The following is a 27,168-nucleotide window of genomic DNA, read 5'->3' on the forward strand; positions in this document are numbered from 1 at the left end:
AGAGAAAATGATTGGGCGTGTAAATCTGCAGAATCTGTAAGTGAGGGACAAGATTTCGGGGGCTGGATTCCTTCTGGTGTCCGTTTCTAGTTTTACCGATCATGTTTGAGCAGGATTGGTTGGCCTCAGATGAACAGTGCATCTGCATTCATAGGCAGATAGATGTTAAACGAGATTTGCCCAAACAACAAAACCCCAAAATAATATTTTTGTTGTTTTATGGTGAAATGTTTGACTCCTGTGATTACAGAAACTGGCTGGAGTGTACACTGTGTCATCGTCAGACAATAGCTGATGGAAAACGGAACTGACCTTCAGTTATCTTATAATAATGTAATGTTCACATATACAGTGATCCATGTATTTGTGTGTGTATAGGCAGCAGAGGGCCTATATAGCCACTCAAGGGCCCCTGGCTGAGACCACAGAGGACTACTGGAGGATGCTGTGGGAACACAACTCCACCATTGTTGTCATGTTAACCAAACTGAGAGAAATGGGACGGGTATGGATGCATGCACACACACACACACACACACACACACACACACACACACACACACACACACACACACACACACACACACACACACACACACACACACACACACACACACACACACACACACACACACACACACACACACACACACACACACACACACACCACTGTAATCACTATCCTGGAAAGTCTAGTAAAAATCTTTAAAACCCATACCAGTAAAACTCTGCAGCTTTTAAATAACAGATGAGGTTTCAAGTCACACCAACCCCCGAATATCAAGAGTTGTTTGCACTCGATAACAGTATCAAGTTTTCCTAAACGTTTTCCTGTAACTTACCGTATCACATAATACGTTGTAATTAGGACTCATTATTTTCCCATAACTGCTTTGAAGGACTGTGTGAAGTGAAGCCGGATCAGCAGCTCTTTCACATTTGTTCCAATCCCGACTTTCCAGTAGCAGAAGTCGTTTTGAGGAGAGAACTGGAGTGCACTTTGAAACACTACAAGGAAAGGAAACAGCACATAAAGCAATAAAAAATGCAGAAACAGAGTTACGAGAGTGAGATAGTGGCGAGCGCTATATCTCATGAAGCTCTTATCTCATCTGCCGCAAAATTATCTTCCAGTGAATAATGAATTTGACGAGGCAGGGAGATGTTTTCGTGACCAAGTAGCTAGAAGGGACTCTCCATTTACACTGGATTACAATGGAGATATGAACTGAAGCCTCTGTCCCCCCCCCCCCCCCCCGCCTGCAGGAGAAGTGTCACCAGTACTGGCCCGCTGAGCGCTCTGCCAGGTACCAGTACTTTGTGGTGGATCCCATGGCTGAGTACAACATGCCCCAGTACATCCTCCGAGAGTTCAAAGTGACCGATGCCAGGGTGAGTCCTCAGTTTGTGTTCATGTATCTGAGAGAGAGAGAGAGAGAGAGAGAGAGAGAGAGAGAGAGAGAGAGAGAGAGAGAGAGAGAGAGAGAGAGAGAGAGAGAGAGAGAGAGAGACGGTATCATTTGGACTGTTTCAATTTGAAAGAATAACACATTTTCTCTCCCGTTCAGGATGGCCAATCACGGACGGTTCGTCAGTTCCAGTTCACTGATTGGCCGGAGCAAGGAGTGCCAAAGTCAGGGGAGGGATTCATTGATTTTATTGGCCAGGTGCATAAAACGAAAGAGCAGTTTGGCCAGGACGGGCCAATTTCGGTGCACTGCAGGTGAGAGGCATCATTCATGTCCTTCAGGCTTGTTTCTGCGATAAATAGATAAATAATAAAAAAAATTATAATTTAGTTTTGTCACATGGTAAAAGTGTCATGGCTCAGTGCACTGATCCAATAAACTGACCCTGATGACCAAGTTCCAAGTTTTTTTTTAGGGCTAGTTATTTTCACCTACTTTGAAATTACACATGAGACAAACTACGTCAACTTAAATTAATGTCACCTTAATAAGTGCCAGTGTTCTGTAGAGAAAACACTGAAGAGAGATCAGTCAAAATCTGGGAATTTTTTTTTTCAAAAAGCTCTCAACAAAACACAAATTTGTAGATCCAGCACTATCAAAATATTTTTCCCTAGATGTGCGTGTTGCATAAAAACTTTTTTCTGGTAGTGTTACCAATGTGACTATGAGATGAGAGTACACCTTCTTGCAAATGACTATTCGTGCTGCAAATCTAGATGTATCCACTCCTAAATATCTTCCCATCTGTCCACCAACAGCGCTGGAGTGGGAAGAACTGGTGTGTTCATCACCCTCAGCATCGTGCTGGAGAGGATGAGGTACGAGGGCGTGGTGGACATTTTCCAGACGGTGAAGATGCTGCGCACCCAGAGACCAGCCACCGTTCAGACAGAGGTGAGCTTTCCCCCGGTTGTGATTCTTTTCCCATCTTCTCTCTCTTAGTCGTAGCCTCCCTCTGCTCCAGTCTTTGCCTCTCACCCACCTGTTCTGCCTCCCTTCCAGGACCAGTACCAGTTCTGCTACCGGGCCAGTCTGGAGTACCTGGGAAGCTTCGACCACTATGCAACATAAACCCAGTGGCTCTCTCTCTCTCATGCCACATCCCACCTAGTGCACTTTTCTTAGGTCACGCGCAGCCTGAATTAATGCATTAGGCTGCGATGTTTCTTTGAAGATTCCGCCACCACATGCAGAGTGAAGGGGGGGGGGGGGGCCGTCGGCTTGTCCCGTACCCAGAAACAGCACCTCTAACTGAGCCATAGCAACCCGCTTGACAAGGGGGTTCCCTTCCACCCCTCAGCCCCAACACGCCCATCGGTCAGTCTGAAGACGCAACTTCAACCACTGGTCCAATCAGAACACTTGATCCGATCTAGATTTTTTGAATTCATTTCTGTGCTGTTGTGAGCACCCAGATCGCTTTACATTGTCAGGGGTGTGGAACTCTGCACCTCATCCACCACCAGTGTAGCATCACCAACTTGAAAACAGGACCCAGCTACGGTATTTAGCTGCCACAGCAAATGTTTTTGATTTTTCTATCGTGGGGACTGTCATGAAGGAGACCAAGACGCCATGTTCGATGGACGCCTCGTGGACTGAACGAACTGGGACTTTTGAGCACCAGAGAATTGCCAACAGGAAACTGAAAACACAGAGCACACAGTATTAAAAAAGACCAAGAACACACATCCAAACAAAAAAGACACAAAGAAGTGTTTTTTTTTTTATTTCTGTTTTATTTTGGAAACGGACTCATTTCCTGTGAATGAACAAGATGTTTCTATCATGTAGTAATGGAAAAGACACCAGTTCAACCTTACGCGTCACGGTTTAAGATATGGGGAAATTTGAGAGAAATAAAAAATGCATCATACCACAAAGTAAAACATTCATTTAGTTTTTTAGAAAAAATATGAATATGTGATTATCTTGTTTAAAAAAAAAAAAAAAAAACGGGGTATTCCTTATGGCACGTTCTGTTTCTTTTGTTTTTACGGATGTTTAACTTTGTCCCCACTGGCCATACAAAGGCAAAGTTGTGTGTGAGCCAATGAGCTGAAGCGTCTTGTTTTCTTTTTAAAAAACGTGATACAAACTGTTTTTCAAGTGTACAATCAAATCTCGTGTGGAAAATGTTCACAGCACCACGACTACACACCACCACTGAGTGTCACTCTCCTGTATTCTCCACCCACGCTCTCTTTGTTAAAAAGGACACGTATGTTCACAGGCACACGCGGGACTCTCAGCCTCGTCTCCGCGTGCTCTACGACGTCAGACGCCCGAGAATGGCCGACCGTTTTTCTTTGTTGTTTGTTTGTTTGTTTTGAGCTCCCAGGGGCGGCCCCTCAGAGACACAGTATTAACCCTGCTGCTGCCGAGTGCTGACGAACAACCACCGCCAAGAGAAAGGCCGATAGAACACCTGTATGGAGAGTATGCACAGAACGCAAAATATATATATAAAAAAAAATATTTATGTGTCCAAATAAGCTTCACAAAGATTTTTTCAAACAGGACGTGAGGAAAGGATGTAGAGGAGGGTGGGACGTGGGGGGGGGGTCATCGAAAAAAAAAACTTTTCTCACCGGAATGCTCACGTATGACTTTTCTCTGTCTGATTCAGTGTGCAATAAGTAGATGTATTATATATATATATATTTTTGTGTGGAGTCACTAACAGCAAGTTATATATGCCATTACGATGATGGTGCAACGTTTTTCCAGACACGAGGATGTTAGGCTCCGTGAGGCTCCCACCACCATTTGTACGCGTCCCCCCCCCCCGAGGGAGAACGACCTCTGACCTCTGTAGGAAGTAGATCTCGTGTCCCGCAGCCACAACTCCAGTAGACGACGTCATCCTCCTGTGTGTCCAGGCAACCAATGAATGATCAAACTCTTACTTCAAACAGCATCTAATACGTAGTCTTGATTTTAGATTTCTAGTGCCTTATATTACACGCCTATTTTGATAAAGTTTCTTTAAAGGTTGTTTTTTTTGTGTATCTTATGTGCGTATGCTTGTGAACTGAATGTCCGTGTTATGATTTGGTTACGTTAACGGTATGTGAAAAGTATCTTGTGCTGGGTTTTTTTGGGGGGGTAGTGACATTTTGTACGGGGAGGCTCCGTGTCGGCTGGATAGTTGGGATCATTAACTCTGAACCCAGCAGCTGCATCGTCGTATCAAGGAATCCATCTTGAATCAAAATCAACGATGGGCAAAAAAATATATAATTTCAAAATAGGGTGGATGGATCATTTTGGACGGATAATAAAGTTGACAGCTTTCCATCTTCTCCACCTGGGACTCTTGTGAACATATCTTTCATGGAGACCGTCTGCCATGAAACTTCGGTGCCGAGCGCTGACTCAGCTAACTTAGAAATTGAAATAAAGCTTAAATAGCCGTGGCAAATATCAAATTGAAGTAAACGGCAAAAAACATTGTAACCCGAGCTGACACGCCTCACCTGGGATCAGTCAAAACGTCTCGTCTGTGTTCTGTTTCTTACGATGTCTTCAGTTAAATATATTTATTTTCCATTTTTTAACGACAAGAGGCTGAGAGACATTCAGGTACTACATCTCCGACAACATCTACATCACCATTTATTTTACTCTGTTTTTTTTTTTGTATCTCCATTAATGCTTAACAGTATAAGGGATCGTCAACGGTGTCCCACCCACTGAGAGTAAACCCTTTTGTCTGTTTTCTTTTTTCTGTATGCATGGTACCACTTTTGAGATGCCCCCCTTTGGTCGCACCTGTTACGGGAAGACTTGCACTTTCTCTCTTTGTACTATGCACTAATACTCGTTATCCTATTATCTCTAATAGCCCCCCCCCCAACCCGCCCCACCAATCCACACCAAAAGGAGTTTAACTTGAACTCGAGTCAAGACGGACCCTGTAATGCTCACATGGTTGTGTATATGTATATAACACAGAACACAGAGAGTAATTAAGATTGTTAAATATATGCATTAATAAATATAAAATAAAGAAATGATTATGAGAGTGAATTAAATATTATCAGATATAATAGAGAGTGATATAATACAAGGATGCACCTGAAGTCACAGTTTTATGGCACAGCAGTGTGGCAATACATCATGTCGTGGATTTATTGACAAGTCTCACACAAAGTGTTTCTATTTTACCCCCAATGTATCATGTAGATGGATAAAACTGGAGTCTATAAATTGTATAAAAATGAAAAATATGGTGTGTTACTTGGATCAGTTACCTCCAAATTGGTCTGTAAATGTAAACTTTTGTTTTGTTTTTTTGTTTTGTTTTCTTGCTCCGAGTCAACAAGTGCTTTTTATTTTCTTACATTGGTTCTCGGAGCGCGTGAAAGCCGGAAAACAGGTCTGTATGGATTTCTGTTCTTTGTCGACACAAGTTTCATTTGTTACAAATAAACTCAAGTGAAATAATCGCTGCTGCTGTCGATCTGTGTATTTGCCGGGTCTGCGGCTCGGACTCAAACCTACTGCGTCTCCTACATGGAGCAGGATTGTATTGTATCTACTTAGAGTGAAACATGTAAGCCTTTGGCAAAGTGTCCACAGAGTAGTCCTGTAGTCCATCTCTATATTCACTCTGCAGCTGGCTTTACATACAGTAGAGTCGTAGGACATTTAGTCTTTAACCTTCTCTGGTCTGTGTGGTGTACACTGAAACAACCACACACACACACACACAAACACAACTGAGACCTATTTCCATTTGAACTGTTAAGACATTCAAACCTTCAGCTGTTTCAATTGATCTGTCTGATTTTAGACTTCCAGCTTAGGCAGCTTATTATTCACCTTTCAGCTGCTTCTGCGACCAAAAGATTGGAACAATGATCAAACCGAGCAGCGATTAGAAAAGCAACTCAAATCCAGAAACAAAACACATTTAAATGTCAGAAGTATTGAATTTTGAATTGACACTATAGCTAAATAGAGGCACTTTGAATGTTTTATGTAAAAAGAAAAAAAAAAAAACTAAATAAAGATTTGCACTGAATCAGCACTGTTGGATTCATGTATTGAAAGAATATAACAAACATCAAATACCAGAAACGGTTTAAAATATTCTTGTTCATGAAACAGAAAATAAGAATTAAATTATCCTCATTTGTTGTTTTTTACTTGTTATAAAAGTTTTCTCTGAGACAGTAAGGGAAATGTTGAAAATTTAATCTGCATCCTTCCATCGAGTTACATGATAATCAGTCCAGGACTCTGTTGCTTAACGCTGCTGATTAACAATCAAACATAGACAAAGACATCTCCACCTCCTTGGTGGAGAAAACTCAAGTATTTTTGTTTTCATACAACCACTTAAAAACTCTTCCTTTATAAGATAACACGAGTTTCAGCCTTAGCCATCACGTGCTAATCTCTGCTTCTATAAACCTTTCTGGGCCCAGATGAGCCGCAGCTCAGGGATCTTCAGTCCACATTATTCCACAGCAGCTCCCACTGAGAGAAGTTGAGTCACTTCTGACAGCCGAGCCCGACACATCGTAAAAAAACCTGCTCTATAGATAGACAACCTTTCTTTTAATGGGACTCTAGGGTCATACATCACATTCTTCTCCCCCACTATAGTGGTAAAATGCTAAAATAAAGACATTTCTCGGATTTTATTCTTATTATTTTTCACACAGCTTCTTAGTTTTTTTTATGTCTGATCAGCTTTCCAGTCTCACAAACTTTATTCTTGTTAAATCCATAATGGGGGGGGGGGGGGGCAGGTTCACATGACTACAGTGAGAGGAGAGCTGCGACCGACAGGAAGGAAGGAGCAAACTCACAGTTCAGGCAGAGTCAATTATTTCCCAGTGTCTGTACCATGTTGTCGAGAGGCTGCTCTGCTCCTGAGCTTCAGGCGGAACACCTGTGATCAGCCGTCTTCTCTCTGCAGCCTCTGACGCTCCGGATCATTTGCCCTGAGTCGCCTTGTTCTCTCAGTTTTCAGGAATTCAAGATGTCCTCTCTGATGCGATGCTCCGAAAGAATCCTTTGGCCCTCGAGAGACCTTTTGACTTTCTGGTGCAAAATGTTTTATTAAAGCATCAGCATGTGAAGTCGATCCCTTTAAAGGTTCAGTGTGTGGAATTTAGTGACATCTAGTGGTGAAGTTTCATGTTGCAGCTGGATACACCTCACCTCACCCTCCCCTTCCACACATGAAAGAGAACCTGTGGTGGACTTCAGTCGTCATGAAAACTCAAAATCTGTTTAGTTTGTCCAGTTTGAACTACTGTAAAAAACATGGCGGCCTCCGTAGAGAGGAGCCGCTCGAGATGTAAATATAAAGTATTTAAATATAAAGGACCCATTGTAGGGTAAATAAAACAATGAGTCTTACAAACACAATAGTGAAAACAGTTCTAGGATTATTTGATCTTCAATTCCTGCCAATAAATCCCTTTCACCTAAGTCTTACACACTGAACCTTAAGAGCCAGACATGAGCCTATCAGAGACAAAGCAGTATTGAGGTTTTTAACTTTTTTTAAACCTAGAATACCAATAACTTTAATATATCAAGCCTCGAATCATTGGGGGGGGGGGGGGGGGGGGGTGGTGTGACAACAGTTAGTTAAAAAATATATATATTTACCCAGAAGTCAACGCAAAGGACTCGTGCTTACAGTGCCTTGCATAAGTATTCACCCCCCTTGGACTTTTTCCCATTATGTACTGTTACTAACTGGAATTCAAATAGACTTAAATAAACTTTTTCCCGTTTGATCAACAAAACATGCATAGTACTTTGGAGGTGCAAAATAAATTTTATTGTGACACAAACAATAATGAGAACAAAAAAGTTGACATCTGTTGGGTGCATAAGTATTCACCCCCCTGTGTCAATACTTGGTAGAACCCCCTTTCACTGCAATTACAGCTGCAAGTCTTTTGGGGTATGTCTCTACCAGCTTTGCACATCTAGAGATGGAAAGGTTTGTCCATTCTTCTTGGCAAAAAAGATGAAGCTCAGTCAGATTGGATGGAGACCGTCTGTGAACCGCAATCTTCAAGTCTTGCCATAGATTCTCTATTGGATTGAGGTCTGGGCTTTGACTGGGCCATTTTAAGACATTGACATTCTTTAATCCAAACAATTCCTTTGTAGCTCTGGCTGTATGTTTAGGGTCATTGTCCTGCTGGAAGATGAACCTCCGCCCCAGTCTCAAGTCTTTTGCAGACTGCATCAGATTTTCTTCAAGGATTTCCCTGTATTTGGCTCCATCCATCTTTCCCTCTATTCTGACCAGTTTCCCTGTACCTGCTGAAGAGAAGCATCCCCACAGCATGATGCTACCACCACCATGTTTCACTGTTGGGATGGTGTGCTCAGGGTGATGGGCAGTGTTGGGTTTTCGCCACACATAGCGTTTTGCATTGAGGCCAAAAAGTTCAATTTTGGTCTCATCTGACCAGAGCACCTTCTTCCACATGTTTGCTGTGTCTCCCACATGGCTTCTGGCAAACTCCAAACGGGATTTTTTATGGATCCCTTTCAACAATGGCTTTCTTCTTGCCACTCTTCCATAAAGGCCAGATTTGTGGAGTAGACGACTAATAGTTGTCCTGTGGACAGATTCTCCCACCTCAGCTGTGGATCTCTGCAACTCCTCCAGAGTAACCATGGGCCTCCTGGTTGCTTCTCTGATTCATTTTCTCCTTGTCCGACTCTTCAGTTTGGGTGGACGGCCTCCTCTTGGTAGGTTTGCGGTTGTGCCATATTCTTTCCATTTTCTTATGATGGATTTTATGGTGCTCAGAGAGATGTTCAAAGCTCTGGATAATTTTTTATAACCTAACCCTGCTTCATATTTCTCCACAACTTTATCCCTGACCTGTTTGGTGAGCTCCTTGGTCTTCATGATGCTGTTTGTTCAGTAATGATCTCCAACAAACTCTGAGTCCGTCACAGAACAGGTGTATTTATACTGAGATTAAATTGCAGACAGGTGGACCCTATTTACTAATTATGTGACTTGCAAATGTGACTTGTGAATGCAATTGGTCGCACCAGATCTTTGTTAGGGGTTTCACAGTAAAGGGGGTGAATACATATGCACTCAACACTTTTCAGATTTTTATTTGTAAATAATTGTGAAATCCATGTAATATTTCCCCCCACTTCCAAATGATGCACTATTTTGTGTTGGTCCATTACATAAACTCACGATGAAATAAATTTTAATCTGTGGTTATACCATGACAAAATGTAGAAAAGTCCAAAGGGGGTGAATACTTATGCAAGGCACTGTACAAGAGTCAAGAACCACACGTCCTTATGCACCTGATTTGACTTTTAGCTCTAAACCGCAAAGTCTGTTTGTGAGGCTGAGCCGTGGGGTTGGTGCTGATCCTTTACTGCACTTACAGGAAAGTCACCTCAGGACAGAGGTAGTGAGACAAGAGGTCGACAGAGCGGAGTAGTAATACGCACCAACTCTCAGTCTTAGTCTCAGAAAGCTAAAGAAATTGAAAAAACAAATCTTTCTCGGCCCAAACTTTCCACCGAGTTCCAATAAAATCGGTTCAGTAGTTTTGGCGACAGACAAAAACCGTCAGGGTTGAAAACACAACCTACTGGGCAGAGGTTAACAACCATGAAGCTCTCCTCTCTTAACTAATGATGGTAATTGCCTGACGCATGAATAATTGTCCTAAATAGGTATAACTGCAGTGGTCGGGGGTGCACGACTCAGTCCAGATGCACTTAAGAAACAATTCAACATCCAATGTCTTCATTTCTATTTAATTCATTTTCTATTCACACCGTCCGAGTGCTGGAACAGACCTCCCACGTACAACTGGGAGTTTTTCTGAACTCTGAAAGATGTTTTTTGTCAACTTTTAGATGTTAGCCGCTAAATGAACAGAGAGAACTGCAGAGGTAGCGTGACTGCAGCCTCAACACAGAGTTGGTAAAAATAAAAATCTTTTTTTTTTTTTCTGGCTCTCATTGCACATGAATTTCCTTCTTGTTTTTTTTCCTTTGGTTTCACAAAGAGCAATGAGGATCCAACTTTTCGGGCTGACACGTGGTTTCCAAGGGAGTACAAAGCTTTTCGATGCCTCCTACACGACACCTTCTTCTGTTCTGCTTCGCTCCTCAGGATCCGCTCAGAGACGAATCTGCTGGGAACACTGGGCTCCACATCGTGTAGCACGAGGCAGACCGGGCTGGTCACTCAGTTCAGAGAGAGACACTCATTAAACCGACTTCACCTCTTACTTTAAAGCATCTGGTTCTTTTCCCCTGTAAGTCAAACGTGGAGTTTGATGATCTATTGACATTTAATTAAACCTGCCCTCGCCAAATAGCCAATGCGTTCATCTATATACAGTAGAACCCTTAAAAATATAAATGTTTATCCAACAGATAAAAGTATGCTTATTAAAATTAGATTTAATAGCCAAACAATAAATGCAACGATATATTTATATATCTTGTTTTGTGCATAAGTTCTGTGAATGAAGAAATATACATGCAAATCAGTGTATTGCATTTTTCTGTATAAAAAAAACCTTTAAGGTGTTTGACATTAACATTTTTCAATCAATCTCTCTTTCGTTAATATCATCAAATGTTGCAATTACTGTTATTTTGTTGTTCAGAAGTCACAAAAATCATCTTTTTGTATTATATATATCTATATAAAAAAACAGCTAACCCACAATATATAAATTTGGGCTCAGAAATTTGGCGGATGCATGCGGTCAACAAAATGAAATTTACTTAATTAGACAATTTCATAAAAAAAACAAATGTAATTTATTCTTTTCCTTACAGCAGTTGGCAATAGTTTAACTATAGCAAGCCCAAAAATAAATACAAATTTAAATTATTCACAATGTGTTTCATTCAACAGAGCAACAGTAGCATTTCACATTAGTAGAGCACAAACTCCAACACACAGGCATGGCTTCCTGTCTTTTACCTCAGCCTGTGATCGACATGGCGTCAATTCATCTTTTTGTTTGTTATCTATACTGTAATAACTTATTTTCACTGTCAAATTACACACTCTGCATTTGCCTGTGTGAATTAGAAAAACACACATGCAGAGAGGAAGCCATTGTTATGTGATTGGACTCGTCCCGGCAGAACAGAAGCAGTTTAGAGACAATGTTTAACATGCGGGCGGGGGGGGGGGGGGGGGGGGGGGGGGGGTAAAACATTAAGACATTAGGAAAATACTACAAGCAAAGTGCATAAATATTCAAAATCAATGCTTGAAATAACAGACCCCTAAAAAGCTACCTTAGGCAAGCCATTTAGAAAAATCTCACTTTTTGAATTTTTCATGTACAAAGAAAAAAGGTTTTGTTATTTCAAAAAAAGGGTGATGTGACAATTGTTGAGTCACATTTATTTTCCCTGACAAGATGTGAAAGCACTGAGTAACCGAGGCAACAAAGTACTCAGTTAGCCCATTTCACAGGAGCCCAGCTGTCCAATCAGAAACCGCCTACAGTCCGTCAACCCCCCCCCCTTTGCAACCACTTGTGTATATTATACAATTTAACGTCCATCTAACCCAGATCGGCCGCTCACAACCGCTGTGCCATCTCATCTATTCACAGAAGTCAAAAGATCCAAAAAACACACAAGCATACTCGCACATACACTCACAACCATCCTCGCCTATACATCCACTGCCGATTCAGTGCACTCGCTTGATCCTCGTCTAGGACTTCATTTCCCTTTGTGGGTGCGCTGCTGCTCCCATGTGCTTCTGGAAGTCGTGCGAAGACCCGGCAGAGCCACAAAGTCTTTCTGGAAGCGGGAGTTGGGCGTCCGCTGGCGTTTCCTCTCCTCCTGAGTGGTGAAGAAAGCGTCCTGGAATCGCATACTTGAGGCCGTGGACTGTTGAGAGGGAGACAACAGAGAGCAACTATGAGTAAAGACGAAAACATCTTAGGTGGCATAGAACATTTTTAACTTCCATTCTTTTGAAGGCTGCGTCCATAGATTTTCAAACTAAAACAATCTCTGTCCACACAAGAATTGTGTAGCCTTCAGTTGTCATAAAAACGCAAAAGGTGTTTAGTTTGTCCAGTCTGGGCTACTGTAAAAAAAACATGGCAGCATCGGTAGAGAGGACCTGCTCCAGATGTTAATATAAAGTATTTAATATAAAAGATTCTTTTATCTAAATCTTACAAACACTGGACCTTTTAAGTACACATGCAAGCTGTGGTAGTGTTGGAAAACAGAGAATTTACACAACAGGGTCAGCAACACAACAGTAGATGATTATCAATGTTGAGTTCTACACTGGCTGCCGAGGCCAAATGCTGGTTGTTTTCTTCCTGAAGGGGGTCATGTGATATAAGCCCAACAAATCAGCAAAAGGATTTGTCGAGACCGAAAAGACCCAATCAGCAAGTGGTTGTCATTGTTTACAAACATCTCTATTTCAGCCAATCATGACTCAAATGTTTTAGTTTTTTGACTAAAGCAGAGTTTCCCAAATTCACTTTTAAAATGTAAGTTGTGTAGCAGAGTTTATGCAATTTTGACACAAAAATGCAGTCTTATGGAGTTTTGTGTGTTGCGCATTAAGTCTAATACTTACAAGTCTACGTTTCACCTTTTTAGGCAGGTCTTCGTCTACAGTGTAGACGTCTTCTCTCTTTGCCAGCACCTGAGATCCGTCCTCAAACTCCACCTGAGACAACAGCAAAATATTCAGCACTTCACAGTCAGCTGAAATCAATGCTCTTCAATTTGACTTCACCCATTCAGACTTTAAATGAAGGGGAATTTATGTCTAATTCTATAGTTTCAGGTAGATTCTCTTTCTCTTTTAGTAATAAGCTCAGCAACAGTCATGACAATGTTTTCCTGCTCCGGGGTTTCTCCTCCCAGGCCGAGTGTTGATGGAGTTTGTTGGGGCTGCATGAAGCCTAGAACGACACCTGCAGTCTCTCCTATGGCCTGAGAAAAGCTTGTTTTTCAGTTTAAAAGAGAAATTAATCTATTTTCACGTACAACTAATAATCTCCTAAGAGGACGCTAGAATGGAAAATAGGTAAAGGATACGCCGGTGATAACAATGTTCTTTTGGATTTAAGTTTAACATGAATTTGAGCAGAGTTGGTGCATTAACATTGGAAATGTTTACACAGCGTTTCCAATGTTTTGTTTTCATACTACCTTCATTATGGAAAGTAAGATAACTAGTTCCATAATAATGTTAGTTAATGATAACTTTTTCGGGAATATGTAAAAGAGGAAAATCGTCTCAGGTCGATCAAACACAAGCATTTTTGTGAACCTCATGTCTCACACAAACGTTACAAGCTCGAGAAATTCAAAGTTTTGGGTGTAAGGTCGATCTGAAGGTAAAACTAAACCTCCAAACACCACGACAATTCAAAGTTCTCATTCAGCCTTTTTTCAATAAAATCGGACCCAACTTATTCTCGGTTCGTGTGCGTCACGAATGCATTTGTGCATAACTAATGGTTGACGCCCAGCTCAACTGTATGAAGCTTTAAGTGGAAGCTGCATGACTCTTTGCTTAGTGAATATTTCAGTGAGTTTGAATAATGCAGATTGTCACCACCTTCTCATCCTCCTCTCGCTCTCTGCATCTCTTTCTTCCCCCCCCCCCCCCCATCTGCCTTCACGCTCTCTGAATAGACTTCTGCCTCCTTTATTAGTCTTTTCATCCTCCCATCATCTTCCATCTCCTCTTGTTTTGCCGCCGTGACTTCAGCACCTCCCTCAGTCTGTCTCAAGTGTCTTCTTTTCTCTCTCCCTTCACCGCTCTGCACACGTGGACCTTCAGAACGTCAGCCGAGTCACGACGACTCCGACGCCGAGGGAGTTCAACCAGTTTTTTGCTTTGACCTACATCCGAGCTCGCAACTTTATTCAGCACTTACAGGGGGAAGAGATTGAATCTGCACCACTGTGTCGTGTCCGTCATCTCCTCCTCTCACACATAACCCGCTGTCATGGCTGCCTGAGTGCGTGCCTGTGTACCTGGTACATGTAGGAGACGTTGGATCCCAGGTATTTGGCGCCATAGAAGAGCCCATCAGGCCACTTCACTTGAACAGCTTCTCCCACTTCAGGAGGCCCCAGGTTCACACAGTCTCTGCTCTGAAAAGGCAGAAAGAAGGAGGATTGGTTGTGTAAAGTGGCAGAGTGTCTGTCAGAATGTCTGCAGGAAGAGAGGAGAACGAGAACATAATTCACGGTGGGTGGTTTGTAGTTGAAAAGAGCTCTCTTCAGTTTTAGGATTACTGCTAAACTGGATTCAGACAGCCTGTCTATCCCGCTGGTAAACACGACAGGGAGCTTTGATAAGAGCAGCAGACAACTTACTTCACAAACACAGAAAAACTCTGAACAATCCAAATGCTCAGTCTGACTAAAAGATTTTCCAAGAAACAATAAACAAACGGTAGGCATTTAAAAAGGTATCCTACACTTTGCTGTAAGAAAAACAATGTACTAGAAAAGTCACAAATATGAGCTTTGTGTCCTGTTACAGAGGGAACATCAGCAGATCAGTCAGTCGCCTGTCTACAGATAAGGACTGTTTGGTAGCGGTTGAGTTTCCCATCTCTGGTTATATCAAAGCATTATTCAGGTTTCATAGTTTCACAATGAGATTGCGTCAAGATTTTGGATCTCGAAGGTTCACCTTGCCTCTTATTTCCTTGAAAAGTTTTGTATGTTCTTCTCATAAAACGACTTTATTATTGTAATACTCTGAATTTTTCCCGTAATATTATGACTTATTCTTGTTCTATTGTGAGTTCTCTCTCATAATTTTACCAAAAAAATTCTCGTAGCGTTATGACCTAACTCACAAAATCTCATTTTTTTTCTTCTCTTCAACATGACGTCTTTTTTCAGTATTTAGGATATAAAATTGTCATAAACATTAAGCCCAGTTAAACTAAATGATATAGTCAGACTTCATTATTTGGCGTATAATTCGTTTAATTGTTTTATTTATGAGTTTTAAAGTAAGAAAGAGATGCTGAACATCTGAAGGAAATGGGGTCAACTACTGTGGAGAATCAGGACTGGATGTAAATTGGTGGAGTTTCCTCAATAATACTCAGTAACACACACTCGCGCGTGCTGATGCGTTTGTCGCGGCTACTAATCTTTAACAGTGTCAAGCCCGCCAAGTGAGACTCGGTCATTACTGAATTTCAACTCCTCCAGCAAAGTCCTGTTAGGAATTATTTGCTGCTTTCATGACAACTCAATGACAATTCAATGACAATGAGGCTTTGCTGCTGCACAACTTAAATGATGTTAAAATAATGGTAATAACTAATCCCTCATGCAATGACCCTTTGAGAACCATAAGAAAATCTCAAAAATAAAGAAGCTCCTTTAGAAATGTCTTATCTGATATGACCTCATGCAACTGGGAGGTGAACCTGTGTGTGTAATTAAACGTATTCTCACCACTATATCCTCGGGGTAGGTATCGTTGGAGAAGGAGCCGTCGTCGAACATGACCTCGTAGAACACCTGGGAGGTGATCTGTGTGACCTTGGAGCTGTAGTAGCGCAGGTTCTTGTGTTTGGAGATCACCGTCTGACCCAGTGAGATGGAGGACTGGCACGCTCGCTGCTTCTGTTACAGAGAGAGCAGGGAGATGGAATTAGACTCATGTGTGACAATTAAGAGTGACATGTCGAACTGGACTCCTCTGTGCTGCTGCATCATCGTTAGAAATTGCCTGGCACCTAAAGCATATGAGCCAATCAGCCACATGTTTAAGACCTCATGCCTCATATCGTGTAGATCCACCTTGTGCCTGATCGGTTATCTTCATATGAATGCAGATAAATTAAAAAGATGACAGCCGATGCCTCTCAGTCAATGTATTTCACCTCTTTTCTCTCTCCACATTGACTGTTTACCTGCAGGCAACCAAAGCCTGCTCAGAACTGAGTGGGCAAACACGAAACAGAAATCTGTTCCGTCAACAGAAATCGTGTCCCTTGTCTCCAGATTATGCAGATTTACATCCAGAATATGTTTGTAGAGATCAGAAGACCAACTGTTACAGCACATCCCATAGATACTTGATCAGATTCAGATCTGGAGAATGGCGCTGCGAAATCAACACCATGAACTTTTTGTTATGTTCCCAAAACCATTCCTGAATGAGTTTACTTGCTTGTGGCAGAGCGCAATATTCTGTTGAAAGAGGCCAACAACATCAGGGAAGACTGTTGCCAGGGAAAAACAGCCACGTTAAGTAAGGGGCTGCGTGTCAAAGGACCCAAGATTTCCACGGCAAAACATTGCCCAGAGCAGTGTTGCTTTCCTCCAAGAGTGCATCCTGCTGCTACTGTAAACATTGAACACACAATGGGCCAAGAGAACAGGAATCATTTGACGAGGCCAGCTTGTTCCATTTGCTCCGGGGACCAGTTCGGGGGTGGACTGGGATCAGCATGGGCACTGCAACCAGTCTGTGGCTGTGCAGCCCAGTATGGAGCAAGCTGTGGTGCACTGTTTTCTGAGAGCTCAGCATCATAGGCAGCTTTCAGGTTTATTTGAATGACAGTAGCTCTTCTGTGGGCATGTGACCACATGTGCCAGATGCCAAATGAGCTTTGGATCCCGATAATCCTGTTGCCTGCTCACCGGTTATCCTTCATTGGAGGACTTTTGATTGGTAATAAAAACTACATCATGGGTAGTTGGAGTTACTCTGACCCAGTCATCAAGACAGCACAATTTGGTCCTTACTTCTAATACATTAACTTAAAGAGCTGCCTGTTGACTTGCTGCCTAATAGAAGCACTGTCCTTGTTACTCAGGATAAGCCACAGACTTTACTATTTACTACTACTACACATTAAAACTGAAACTTATCTGAAGGTTAAGTGAGAAAATGTTTTGAGTGAACTTAGGCAAATAAAGCATTCTAAATTGTTATTTCAGATTGTTCTCACAGTAAAATAAAAATAATGAATAAAACAATGGTATAATAGAAAATCTGTTCTCGCTAAGCTCCAACAATATTGGAATTTTAATTTACTAAATCATGACTGCACCTTTTTCTCTTCTTGGTGTTCAGCCCCATTAGGCACCTGTTATTTATATATTTATTTATTAAGTTTAAATTTAGCACAGCTTGTTGCACCATGCATGTACATGTTACGAGCAGGTATATTATTCAACATGGTAGCAATAAAAGAAGAGGCAGAGGGTTCATTTTCTTCAATATTATCACCTATAAATCTAGTATAAGACGAATGACACACCAACACGTTGCCGTGTGCATTCTTACTGAGCACAGATTTGATAATAACAGCTGTAGGAAAAACCTATAACTTACAGCTGATGCGCTCCGGGACTGGTGTCTATGGCAGGTGATTGACACAACATACGGCCAATCATCAGGCTCCATGGTGACACCGGCGGCGTGAGCACAGGTTACGTGAAAGGAGGTGGGACATCGGCCACACGAGCACTGGATACAAGCCCCTGCCTGTCGCTTCCCCGCACAGCGTTTACGACAATAGATGCATTTCTGGAAACAGAGAGACGAGAGCAAACCGTCAATACCAAGCGCTGATCATTAATATCTGAAGTCACGGAGGTTACACAAGAGTTGAGAGTAATCCTTAATACTACATACTAATAATATAGACATTTAAGTAAGTGTATTTGTAGGAAAACCAAGTTAAAGAAATGGCATGCATAACACAAATTTGACATTTTAAAGAAAAGTATTCTGGTGATCCAAATTAAAGGCTAAAAACTGTTATATTTCTTTGCAACCTGCAGCCACAGAGGGGTTTCATGGAGGAGCTCAGGGAAAGTGGAAGAGAGAAACAATCTGTCTGGAATGAGCCAAACAAACCAAAGCAAGATTAATCGGTTTCATTAAGACAATTTATAGCTGGAGTGATCAGATTACAGGCAAGTCAAGTCTGATTCAAGACCTGCTAGTTCACGAGTTGAGACATCAAGTGCAGCTCTTTCCAATTAAAGATAAAGAAAACAAATTGAGACAATCCTGAGATGAGTGCGTCACCAGAGAAACACACACTGAACATATCATCTGAAACTAAAACAAACAATATCACTGTAGTTAGGGGGGTGCATGGCATCATGCTGTAGATTGGAAGTGACACAAGTGAAGATTAACTTGATTCCACTGAACTCCTCTGTGAGATCAGACATTAAACGGAGTTAAACAGAGTTCTGTCCGTTAAATGCAATAAGAGGCAAAACATGATATTTCCTAAAGCCATTGATGAGTGTTTTTTTTTAAGCTTTATTTCATTTGCCCTGGTTTCACCTGAGGTAATGTTAAACCTTAAAACTAGCCTGAGCAAGACCAGGTCAGCCTGGAGGGAAATGTTTCAATAGTAAACAAGGGTGTTGCAGCAGGTTAGGAGAGGCAGGCAATTACCTGGGGGCCCAAAGCTGCGGGGCGCCCCAGAGCACGGCTGATTGTGTTCGTCCTCAACAACACATTTTGTGAGAAACCCCACAAATTCTATGATTGACCATGTACAGAACACTGGAGTGACACCATGACCGGAAAACCCTCTAACAAGCCCCCATGCACCTTACCTTCTGCCAAAGGCTCAGCAATTGTAGAGGTTTGGTTGAAAACGAGAACATCTAAATGTGTGTGTGTGTGTGTGTGTGTGTGTGTGTGTGTGTGTGATGGTTTACTACTTATTATACATGTGTATGCACAGTTTGCACTTTGTTTATAAGATTGATTGAATTGTTTGATGTAGGGCCCACCAGGTCCCCTTTTGCCTGGAGTCCACAAAGTTCCTTGAAATGCTCAGTGTCAATTGGTAAGGTTGGGCTGACTTATCTAGATAAGCCTGGTTGTGTGGGTGTGTGTAAGATATTTTAAAAACAACCAAACAGATAACCACAAAGCTTGGTAGAAGTTTGCTGTATGGGTCAGGGATGAACTCATTAGATGTCGGTGTGGATCCAGGGTTAGTTATTTTGTTCCACTTTCTTTGACATTAAAAGATACTTTGCGGTCGAATTTTTTTTCTGGACATTTTCATTGTTTTCCAAATGAATAATTCATGGATCTTGACGAAAAAGAAATCAGGCACATTTAGGAAACTGATATTCATGAGTGTGTGAAATTTGGTGCAGCTTGACTGAATTTAAGGGGACTGTCGGGCCTTGGGGGAGGTACGGTGCCGTTCTACTTTAAAGATTGGATGTCACTTGAGTTTTTCCTTGCTGCTTACATGAAGGACGGAGGGTTTGAGAAAGTAAAGCTTTGTTTAACAAATATCAACACTCATCAAGTCAGTTCAAGGCCCCCTCTAACAAACAAACAATCAGGGGGGAAATCTATTACACTGAAGGATACCTGAGATTTTCAATAGTGTAGCCTTTGGAGCAGCAGGAAAAAAAGGAATTTAAAAATCTGTATTTTCCACTTGAGAGACCTTGGGTATTGGTTCAAGAGCAATGACAGCAAATTAAAGAAAAAAGACCGCAAAGGGAATCACTGCTTGGTTTACGCATGAACGTCGAACATTATTTAAAACCATTATGTGCTTCAACTAATCAAATCTGTGATAGCTGCTTGACACACTGTTGTTGGATACGGTGCTGTAAACACAGCATAGATACCAGAGGATAAAACGAGGATGGAGTCAGAGCCCGGTTGAATAGTCAAACAGAAAGTCGTTATTATGCAGCTACAAAACGAGAAGACCCCCCCAAATACGACCAATCAGATGACATCATCTGAGGTTTCCATAACAAACCAGTGCTGCTATGTGTATGTTGTGGTTATTTAAACTCTGTGAAAGGTCTGTGAGCAGTACACAACTGCAGATGCCACACATAAACACATCCTACGCACAAACACACACAGCTAAACCTTTAAGACCATCTTGGTTTTCTGCACCAAACAGCCCATCAAGTCCATTTCCACTACTGTGGCATCGCCCCCCCTCTAGCTCTCCCACAAATCCTTCACTGTCCGACTAAAGGGGAAAAAATGACGACATCCTTCTGTTATAACCCAGCTCGCTCCCCGTTCCTCTTCCACCCCCTCAGCATGCCTCCCGCCTCACTCCATTTCCTAATAAACACCCGTCTATGCTCTCTTCTCCGCTTCTCTTTCCTTTTCCGTCCTGTTCTTCTCTCTCGTGAAGCGGCTTCTCGTCTAATTTATCGTCCAAATCATCCAATTCCTGGGAATCCATACTGAAAATATCCATACATGTTGATGGATAATGAGTCTATCTATATGTAAGAAAAGGTCCCTGGAGGAAGTGGCAGAGCAGTCGGTGAAATCAAGTGGGAATTATCTAGTTTTAAATATGAAATCTAGGGTATGGAAAGGATTGATGGCACGTAAACTGGCTTATTATTCTATTATCTGCATAGAAGAACTGGGTGTGTTTATGTGGGAGTATAGAGATATGGAATATTAAAAATGGCATTAAGATGTTTCAATTCCCATTACATATATATATTTATATAGACATACACATACAAATCTATTATATGACATGGTCATGGTGGCAGGAAGAGTAGCACAGCGTTAGATAGGTGGATAAGTGGGTGATGCTGTGGAAGTATAAAACTTGTGTGTCCTTATCAGGTGAGGTGAGCCTCTGAGCTCATCCAATTTATTCATTTCTTTGGAGAAAATCAATAGCTGAACTAATTAATTAACCTATAGCCATCATTAACTCAATTAAACCCAGAGAGCAGGGCCGGCTTCACCTTTACAATTATGAGCTTAGTCGTCAGATATCAGCTGAGGATCAGGAGCTTTTTGTACCGAGAGTTGAGAGAAATCTTCTTTTCTTCTCACACGGCAATCTTGAAGAGAATTTAAAATCTGTGATGAAAATCATTTAACTATATCCTTTTTTTTTTCGTATTAATGACGATTCTGCAGCTTCTCAGTTTCTGAACTGTGGGACTTTCACTCCGAGCTTTTCTTGGGGACTAACCTGGCCTACATTTCTTAAAGCCTTTTCCCATACCTACTCCATTATGGACAGCAGAGCACCGATGATCCCCCCGTGGCTGCTACCTTGCCGTGGTGGGGAGGCTTGCGTGCCTCCGTGACTCTAAAGGCTATACCGGCGGGTATTCATACCCCCCGTAGGTGCAACCATGCCGGGCAGGTTTTAGAGTAGAGGCCGGACGAAAAGCAGCACCTGGTCCTCCAGGTTGGGGGTTGGGCGTGGGGCCAACAACCCCACCCTGTAAAACACTTGCAGTTACAGAAACGTCGACAAGAGAACTACGAGAGGACACGGCCCTGGGAGAGAGTAGCTCTTCAGCTAGAAGACAAATGACGTTGTGTGGTGAAAGCCAGGAGCCCCTGGAAGCCACAGGACCGACCATCCTTCTCTCAACCAGGAAAAACATTACCATTGGAACATGGAATGTAAGAACAATGTACCAAACAGGGAAAACCTTTCAAATAGCACAAGAGATGAAAAACTATAATCTTGTACTAATGGGCATCAGTGAGGCAAGATGGACACAATCAGGCCAGAAAAGATTAATGAGTGGAGAGCTGCTGATTTACTCGGGCCATGAAGATGACCATGCCCCACACACAGAAGGGGTAGCCCTCATGCTATCAAGAGCCGCACAGAGAGCACTGATAGAATGGGAGGCCCATGGACCAAGGATCATCACAGCATCGTTCAGAACAACAAAGGAGAAGATAAAGATGAATGTCATCCAATGCTACGCACCAACGAACCCCAGTGAAGAAGAAGAAAAAGAGGAGTTCTACGACAGGCTTCAGAACATCCTGGACAAATATCCAGAGAAAGATACCACCGTCCTCATGGGTGACTTTAATGCAAAGGTAGGAAAAGTAAACATCGGATATGAGGAGGTGATGGGAACACATGGACTTGGAGAAGCAAGCGAAAACGGAGAGAAGTTCATGGATATCTGCGCACTGAACAAGCTTGTTATCGGAGGCAGCATCTTCCCACATAAGAGGATACACAAAGCAACATGGGTATCACCAGACCACACAACAGAGAACCAAATAGATCACATCTGCATAAGCAAGAAGTTCAGAAGATCACTACAGGATGTGAGAGTTAAAAGGGGGGCAGATGTAGCATCTGACCATCATTTGTTAACTGCTAGACTGAAACTCAAGCTCAAGAAGAACAAGACGGAGACAACAGCTAACAGACAGAAATACAACGTGAGCCTATTGAGGGACGCAGAAAAACAAGGGGAATTCAGACTGAAACTATCAAACAAATTTGACGTTCTCCAGGACCTACTTGAAGACGAAAACAGCATCGACAGTCAGTGGCAACATATTAAAGACGCACTAATATCCACATGCCAAGAAGTGGTTGGCTACAGGAAATTCCAGCAAAAGGAGTGGATATCTACAGAAACCCAAAAAAGAATCCAAACAAGAAAAGAGAAGAAAGCACTAGTGACAAACAGTCGTACAAGAGCATCCAAGGCAAAGGCACAAGAAGAGTATACTAATATCAATAGAATGGTTAAGAGGAGCATTAAGGCGGACAAGCGGAAATACATCGACAACCTAGCCGAAGAAGCAGAGGAAGCAGCAAGAAATGGAAACATGAAACAGTTGTATGACACCACCAGAAAGCTGTCGGGCAAATACAGCAGGCCACAAAGACCGGTCAGGGATAAAGAGGGAAACAGCATTAAAACAAAGGACGGACAACTACACAGATGGGCAGAACACTTTGAGGAACTGCTAAATAGACCCCCACCAGTAAACCCACCAGATATCCCACCAGCACAGACCGACCTCCCCATCAGCTGTGACATACCCAGCAGAGAGGAGATCAGGAAAGCGATACAGCAGCTGAAGAGTGGGAAAGCAACTGGGCCAGATAACATCCCGGCAGAAGCCCTAAAGGCAGACGTTGGTATCACGGTGAGCCTGCTGCATCCACTCTTCAAAAGGATCTGGGAAGAAGAAGAGATACCATCTGACTGGAAAGAGGGCCTTATTAACAAGCTCCCAAAGAAAGGAGACCTGGGAAACTGCAACAACTATAGAGGGATCACCCTACTCTCTGTGCCAGGCAAAGTGCTAAATAGAGTCATCCTGGACAGAATGAAGGATGCAGTTGACCACCAACTGAGAGACGAGCAAGCAGGATTTAGAAAGAATAGGTCCTGTGTCGACCAGATTGCCACTCTTCGCATTATCATAGAGCAGTCACTAGAGTGGAACTCCCCACTCTATGTCAACTTTGTCGACTACGAGAAGGCATTCGACAGTGTACATAGAGAGACCGCATGGAAGTTATTGAGACACCATGGAGTGCCCACTAAGCTAGTGAACATCATTGAAAACAGCTATTCTGGAATGACCTGTAGAGTGATACATGATGGACAGCTCACGGAACAGTTCCAGATCAAGACTGGGGTCAGACAGGGTTGTCTTCTATCCCCATTCCTGTTTTTACTAGCCATTGACTGGATCATGAGAACAACAACAGAACAAAGGAAGAACGGAATCCGATGGACATTATGGACCCAACTGGATGACTTAGATTTCGCAGATGACCTGGCACTACTGTCACATAGCTACCACCAGATGCAAGACAAGATCAATACAATCAATACACTCGTAGAGACTTCCTCACAAGTAGGACTTAACATCCATGAGGGAAAAACTAAAAACATAAGGATAAATACAACTAGTACGGAACCGATCACCCTTGGTGACACCATGTTAGAAGAGGTAGAGTCCTTCACCTACTTGGGGAGTATCATCAGCAGTCAGGGTGGTACAGATGCAGATGTAAAAGCTAGGATAGGTAAGGCAAGGACATCATTTCTACTTCTCAAGAACATCTGGAACTCTAGAGAGATACGGGAAACGACTAAAATCAGAATCTTTAACTCCAACGTAAAATCCGTCCTGCTCTATGGGGCAGAGACATGGAGAATCAATAAGATCACAATAAATAAAGTGCAAACCTTCATAAACAAATGTCTCAGAAGAATCCTGAAAATCTACTGGCCAAACAAGGTCAGCAACAACGATCTGTGGACAAGAACAAAACAACCCCCAGCAGCAGACGAAATTGGACGAAGAAGATGGAGATGGATCGGGCACACATTACGCAAACCAGAGTCAAACACCACCAGACAGGCTCTGACCTGGAACCCTCAAGGAAAGAGAAGCAGAGGACGTCCTAAAAACACCTGGCGCCGGGACCTTCAGGCAGACACAAAGAGACTGGGAGGCACCTGGTCGCAGATAGAAAAGAACGCCAGCGACCGTGAACTCTGGAGGTCCCTTGTCGACGGCCTATACCCCAGCAGGGGTGCTACAGGCACTAACTAACTAACTAATGACGAGATTCTGACTGGCATGCCCAACTGTGTGTGTGTGTGTGTGTGTGTGTATGTGGAAGAGATATACGAGTGTGTTTGTTTATTTTCAACTACATTTATTGTTGGAAAAACAATATGCACCCGTAAAATAAAAGTTGAAATTTGAACGTACGTCAACATAGCTTTAAAGGGTCCGAGATTGTGTGCGAGTGAGGCCAACCACACACCACCCCCCCTCCAAGTCTCTACCTTCTCTTGGGTGTATTTGGGGGCCTGTGTTCAGCCATGCGTTAAGAACATTCCCATAGTAAATAATGAATGTGTACGTGCGTGCGCCTGTGTGCATGTGTGTTGAGCGATAGTAAATTATGAATGTAACGGGCTGCTGCAGGAGCAATGGGTCCAAAGTGAGCTTTGAAACACGTGGCTCACGCAGCGGACACACAAATGATGAAGTGGACAAGGAGAAAAATGATATCTAAAAATGTCTTCAGTTCATTTGAATAACAATGAAGATAAGAAGCGGTCTCCGCCATGGAGGTCGTTTGATTGTAAAGAGAAGGAACTAATGGACGGATGCCACGGAAATTGGTGAGAGTATGCGTCAGGGAATAAACCATTAAGTTTTGGTGCAGATCCGGATGAGTATCACTTTCTTCAAGGTTGTTTTTGGCATTTTTTACTGTTTTCTCTGGTAATAAGTCATGGATCTTCATGGAAAAAAAATCAGACATATTCACGTGTCTGATATCTATGAGCATGTGAGCATGTGAAATTAGCTTCAGCTTAATTGAATTTAAGGAATGTTGGCAAAATTAATACACTCTACTCAGTGCCATTGGAGTTTTCTAAAGCAGTATATTTGAAGGGGTTTATCCCTTAGAACATTCTGTGCAGTTTCATGTTTAACCTTAAATTGGGCATCAAAAGGGGTTGTTTATAAAAAACAAGAAACCCATCTGTTTTCTCATCAGCTGAAGCAAAGTCCATCCAAAAAGCACTTCTGTCAGCACTTCAGTAGAAACTTGAGACTCTGGGTCATTTTGTGGGGAGAATAAACAGATTGCTGTCATGGATACATCTTCAGTTCAGATAAAACCCTTGAAGGGGGAGGACATTTTTAATACTTATGCATAATAATAAAAAAAAAAAAAAAAAAAAAAAAAAAAAAAAAATTCTACTTTCGTTTCTGCATTGCTACAAAGTTATGTCAAGAAAAACTGGCACTTTAATGAACTTAACGGCTAATGGATGGAAGTATCCGAAAAGTCTTCATTAAAAAGCAATTTAGAATTAAATGACACTGTTTTTATGAGCACCCCACCCTTTCCAGTATGGACTACAATTTTCGTCTTTGTTCGGATTTTTGGCCCCTGGATACAGAAACTGTCTTGGTGGTTTGTGCTTTCATTATCTAAATGAGCTTCATTTCAAGTGTTTCCCAGAGCTGCAAGGATTTGTCGAAGTGTAGATCAACAGAAAAACAACCAGCAGCTCGTGGTTATCATGGGTATGGTATATGGCCCGAGGTAGCACCCAATCAAAGTCGGGAGCTCATGTACATAAATTTGCAGATCCAAGATCTGTTTTACTTTCTTTAACATGGCGTGTTAGAGCGTTAGCTTAAGCGGAGGTATCTGCGCTCTGAGAACGGTAAACTTTATGCTTTGGGGTTTTGGACAATAGGTCAAAAACTTTGTCAACTTTGGACTCTAACATATAGAGAATGTCAGGTATATCTGACAGGTTATAAACAAACCTACTAATCAGGAAATTAACTGACTGATTAGTTCATAATGGAAATAATTGTTAGTTGCAGCCTTAGTTCTAAGGTTTAAATCATAAGCAGCTTGAGTGTAGAGAGAGAGCGACTCGCTACACTCAAGCTGCTTTGAGACATGCACTGAAGTTCAGATCTTGGCCTGAAATTATGGAGCGGCTGTATGTGATTATTATTATTATATTTCTGAGTTAGTAGCTCTGGACAATATCCAGAGTTTTTCATGCCATCCCAAAAAAGAATTCAAAGCCAGTGGGAATGTTGATGACGTTTCTAACATTTTAAACTGAGGGGGGAAAAGAACACAAATATCTCAGCATGAAGAAGAAAAGCCAAATATGTAGAAGATGTCGAAGATGATGTAGAAAACATGGAATGAAAATGAGATTCGACAGCTTTTGGTGATAAGAACCGATGCTGGTCTCGACAAAATGTTCCACCGATTATACTGTTCTCTCAAGGAAAATCTCCTGCTACCTTCTTCATATGTGAAAATAAAAGTCTGCACCTTGTCCAAAGTTCATGTGTGGAAAATAATTGAAAGGTGCTCAAGAT

General features: G+C 42.1%; 2 protein-coding genes across 4 annotated transcripts in view; one reads left to right on the top strand and one right to left on the bottom strand.

The window, feature by feature from the left end:
* ptprdb (protein tyrosine phosphatase receptor type Db) overlaps positions 1–5,341 on the top strand; it is an 88,610-nt gene extending 83,269 nt beyond the window's left edge. Inside the window, exons 36-40 of the mRNA XM_053419413.1 lie at positions 379–505; positions 1,267–1,392; positions 1,569–1,723; positions 2,231–2,366; positions 2,475–5,341. Of these exons, the coding sequence (XP_053275388.1) occupies positions 379–505; positions 1,267–1,392; positions 1,569–1,723; positions 2,231–2,366; positions 2,475–2,543 (613 nt within the window). The 3' untranslated portion in view covers positions 2,544–5,341. The remainder of the gene's footprint in view (positions 1–378; positions 506–1,266; positions 1,393–1,568; positions 1,724–2,230; positions 2,367–2,474) is intronic.
* A 6,315-nt stretch (positions 5,342–11,656) lies between these two features.
* The window catches only part of kdm4c (lysine (K)-specific demethylase 4C), a 33,202-nt gene continuing 17,690 nt past the window's right edge, over positions 11,657–27,168 (bottom strand). For 2 of the 3 annotated variants that reach the window (XM_053416697.1, XM_053416704.1), the window contains exons 18-22: positions 17,839–18,033; positions 15,948–16,118; positions 14,499–14,618; positions 13,084–13,176; positions 11,657–12,371 (exon numbers count right to left, since the gene is read on the bottom strand). In XM_053416697.1, coding sequence (XP_053272672.1) covers positions 12,201–12,371; positions 13,084–13,176; positions 14,499–14,618; positions 15,948–16,118; positions 17,839–18,033 — 750 coding nt within the window. In that variant the 3' untranslated portion in view covers positions 11,657–12,200. The remainder of the gene's footprint in view (positions 12,372–13,083; positions 13,177–14,498; positions 14,619–15,947; positions 16,119–17,838; positions 18,034–27,168) is intronic. The other variant, XM_053416712.1, reaches the window with a different exon arrangement.

Source organism: Pleuronectes platessa, chromosome 3 (assembly GCF_947347685.1).
Source record: "Pleuronectes platessa chromosome 3, fPlePla1.1, whole genome shotgun sequence".
NCBI classification, from domain to species: Eukaryota; Metazoa; Chordata; class Actinopteri; order Pleuronectiformes; family Pleuronectidae; genus Pleuronectes; species Pleuronectes platessa.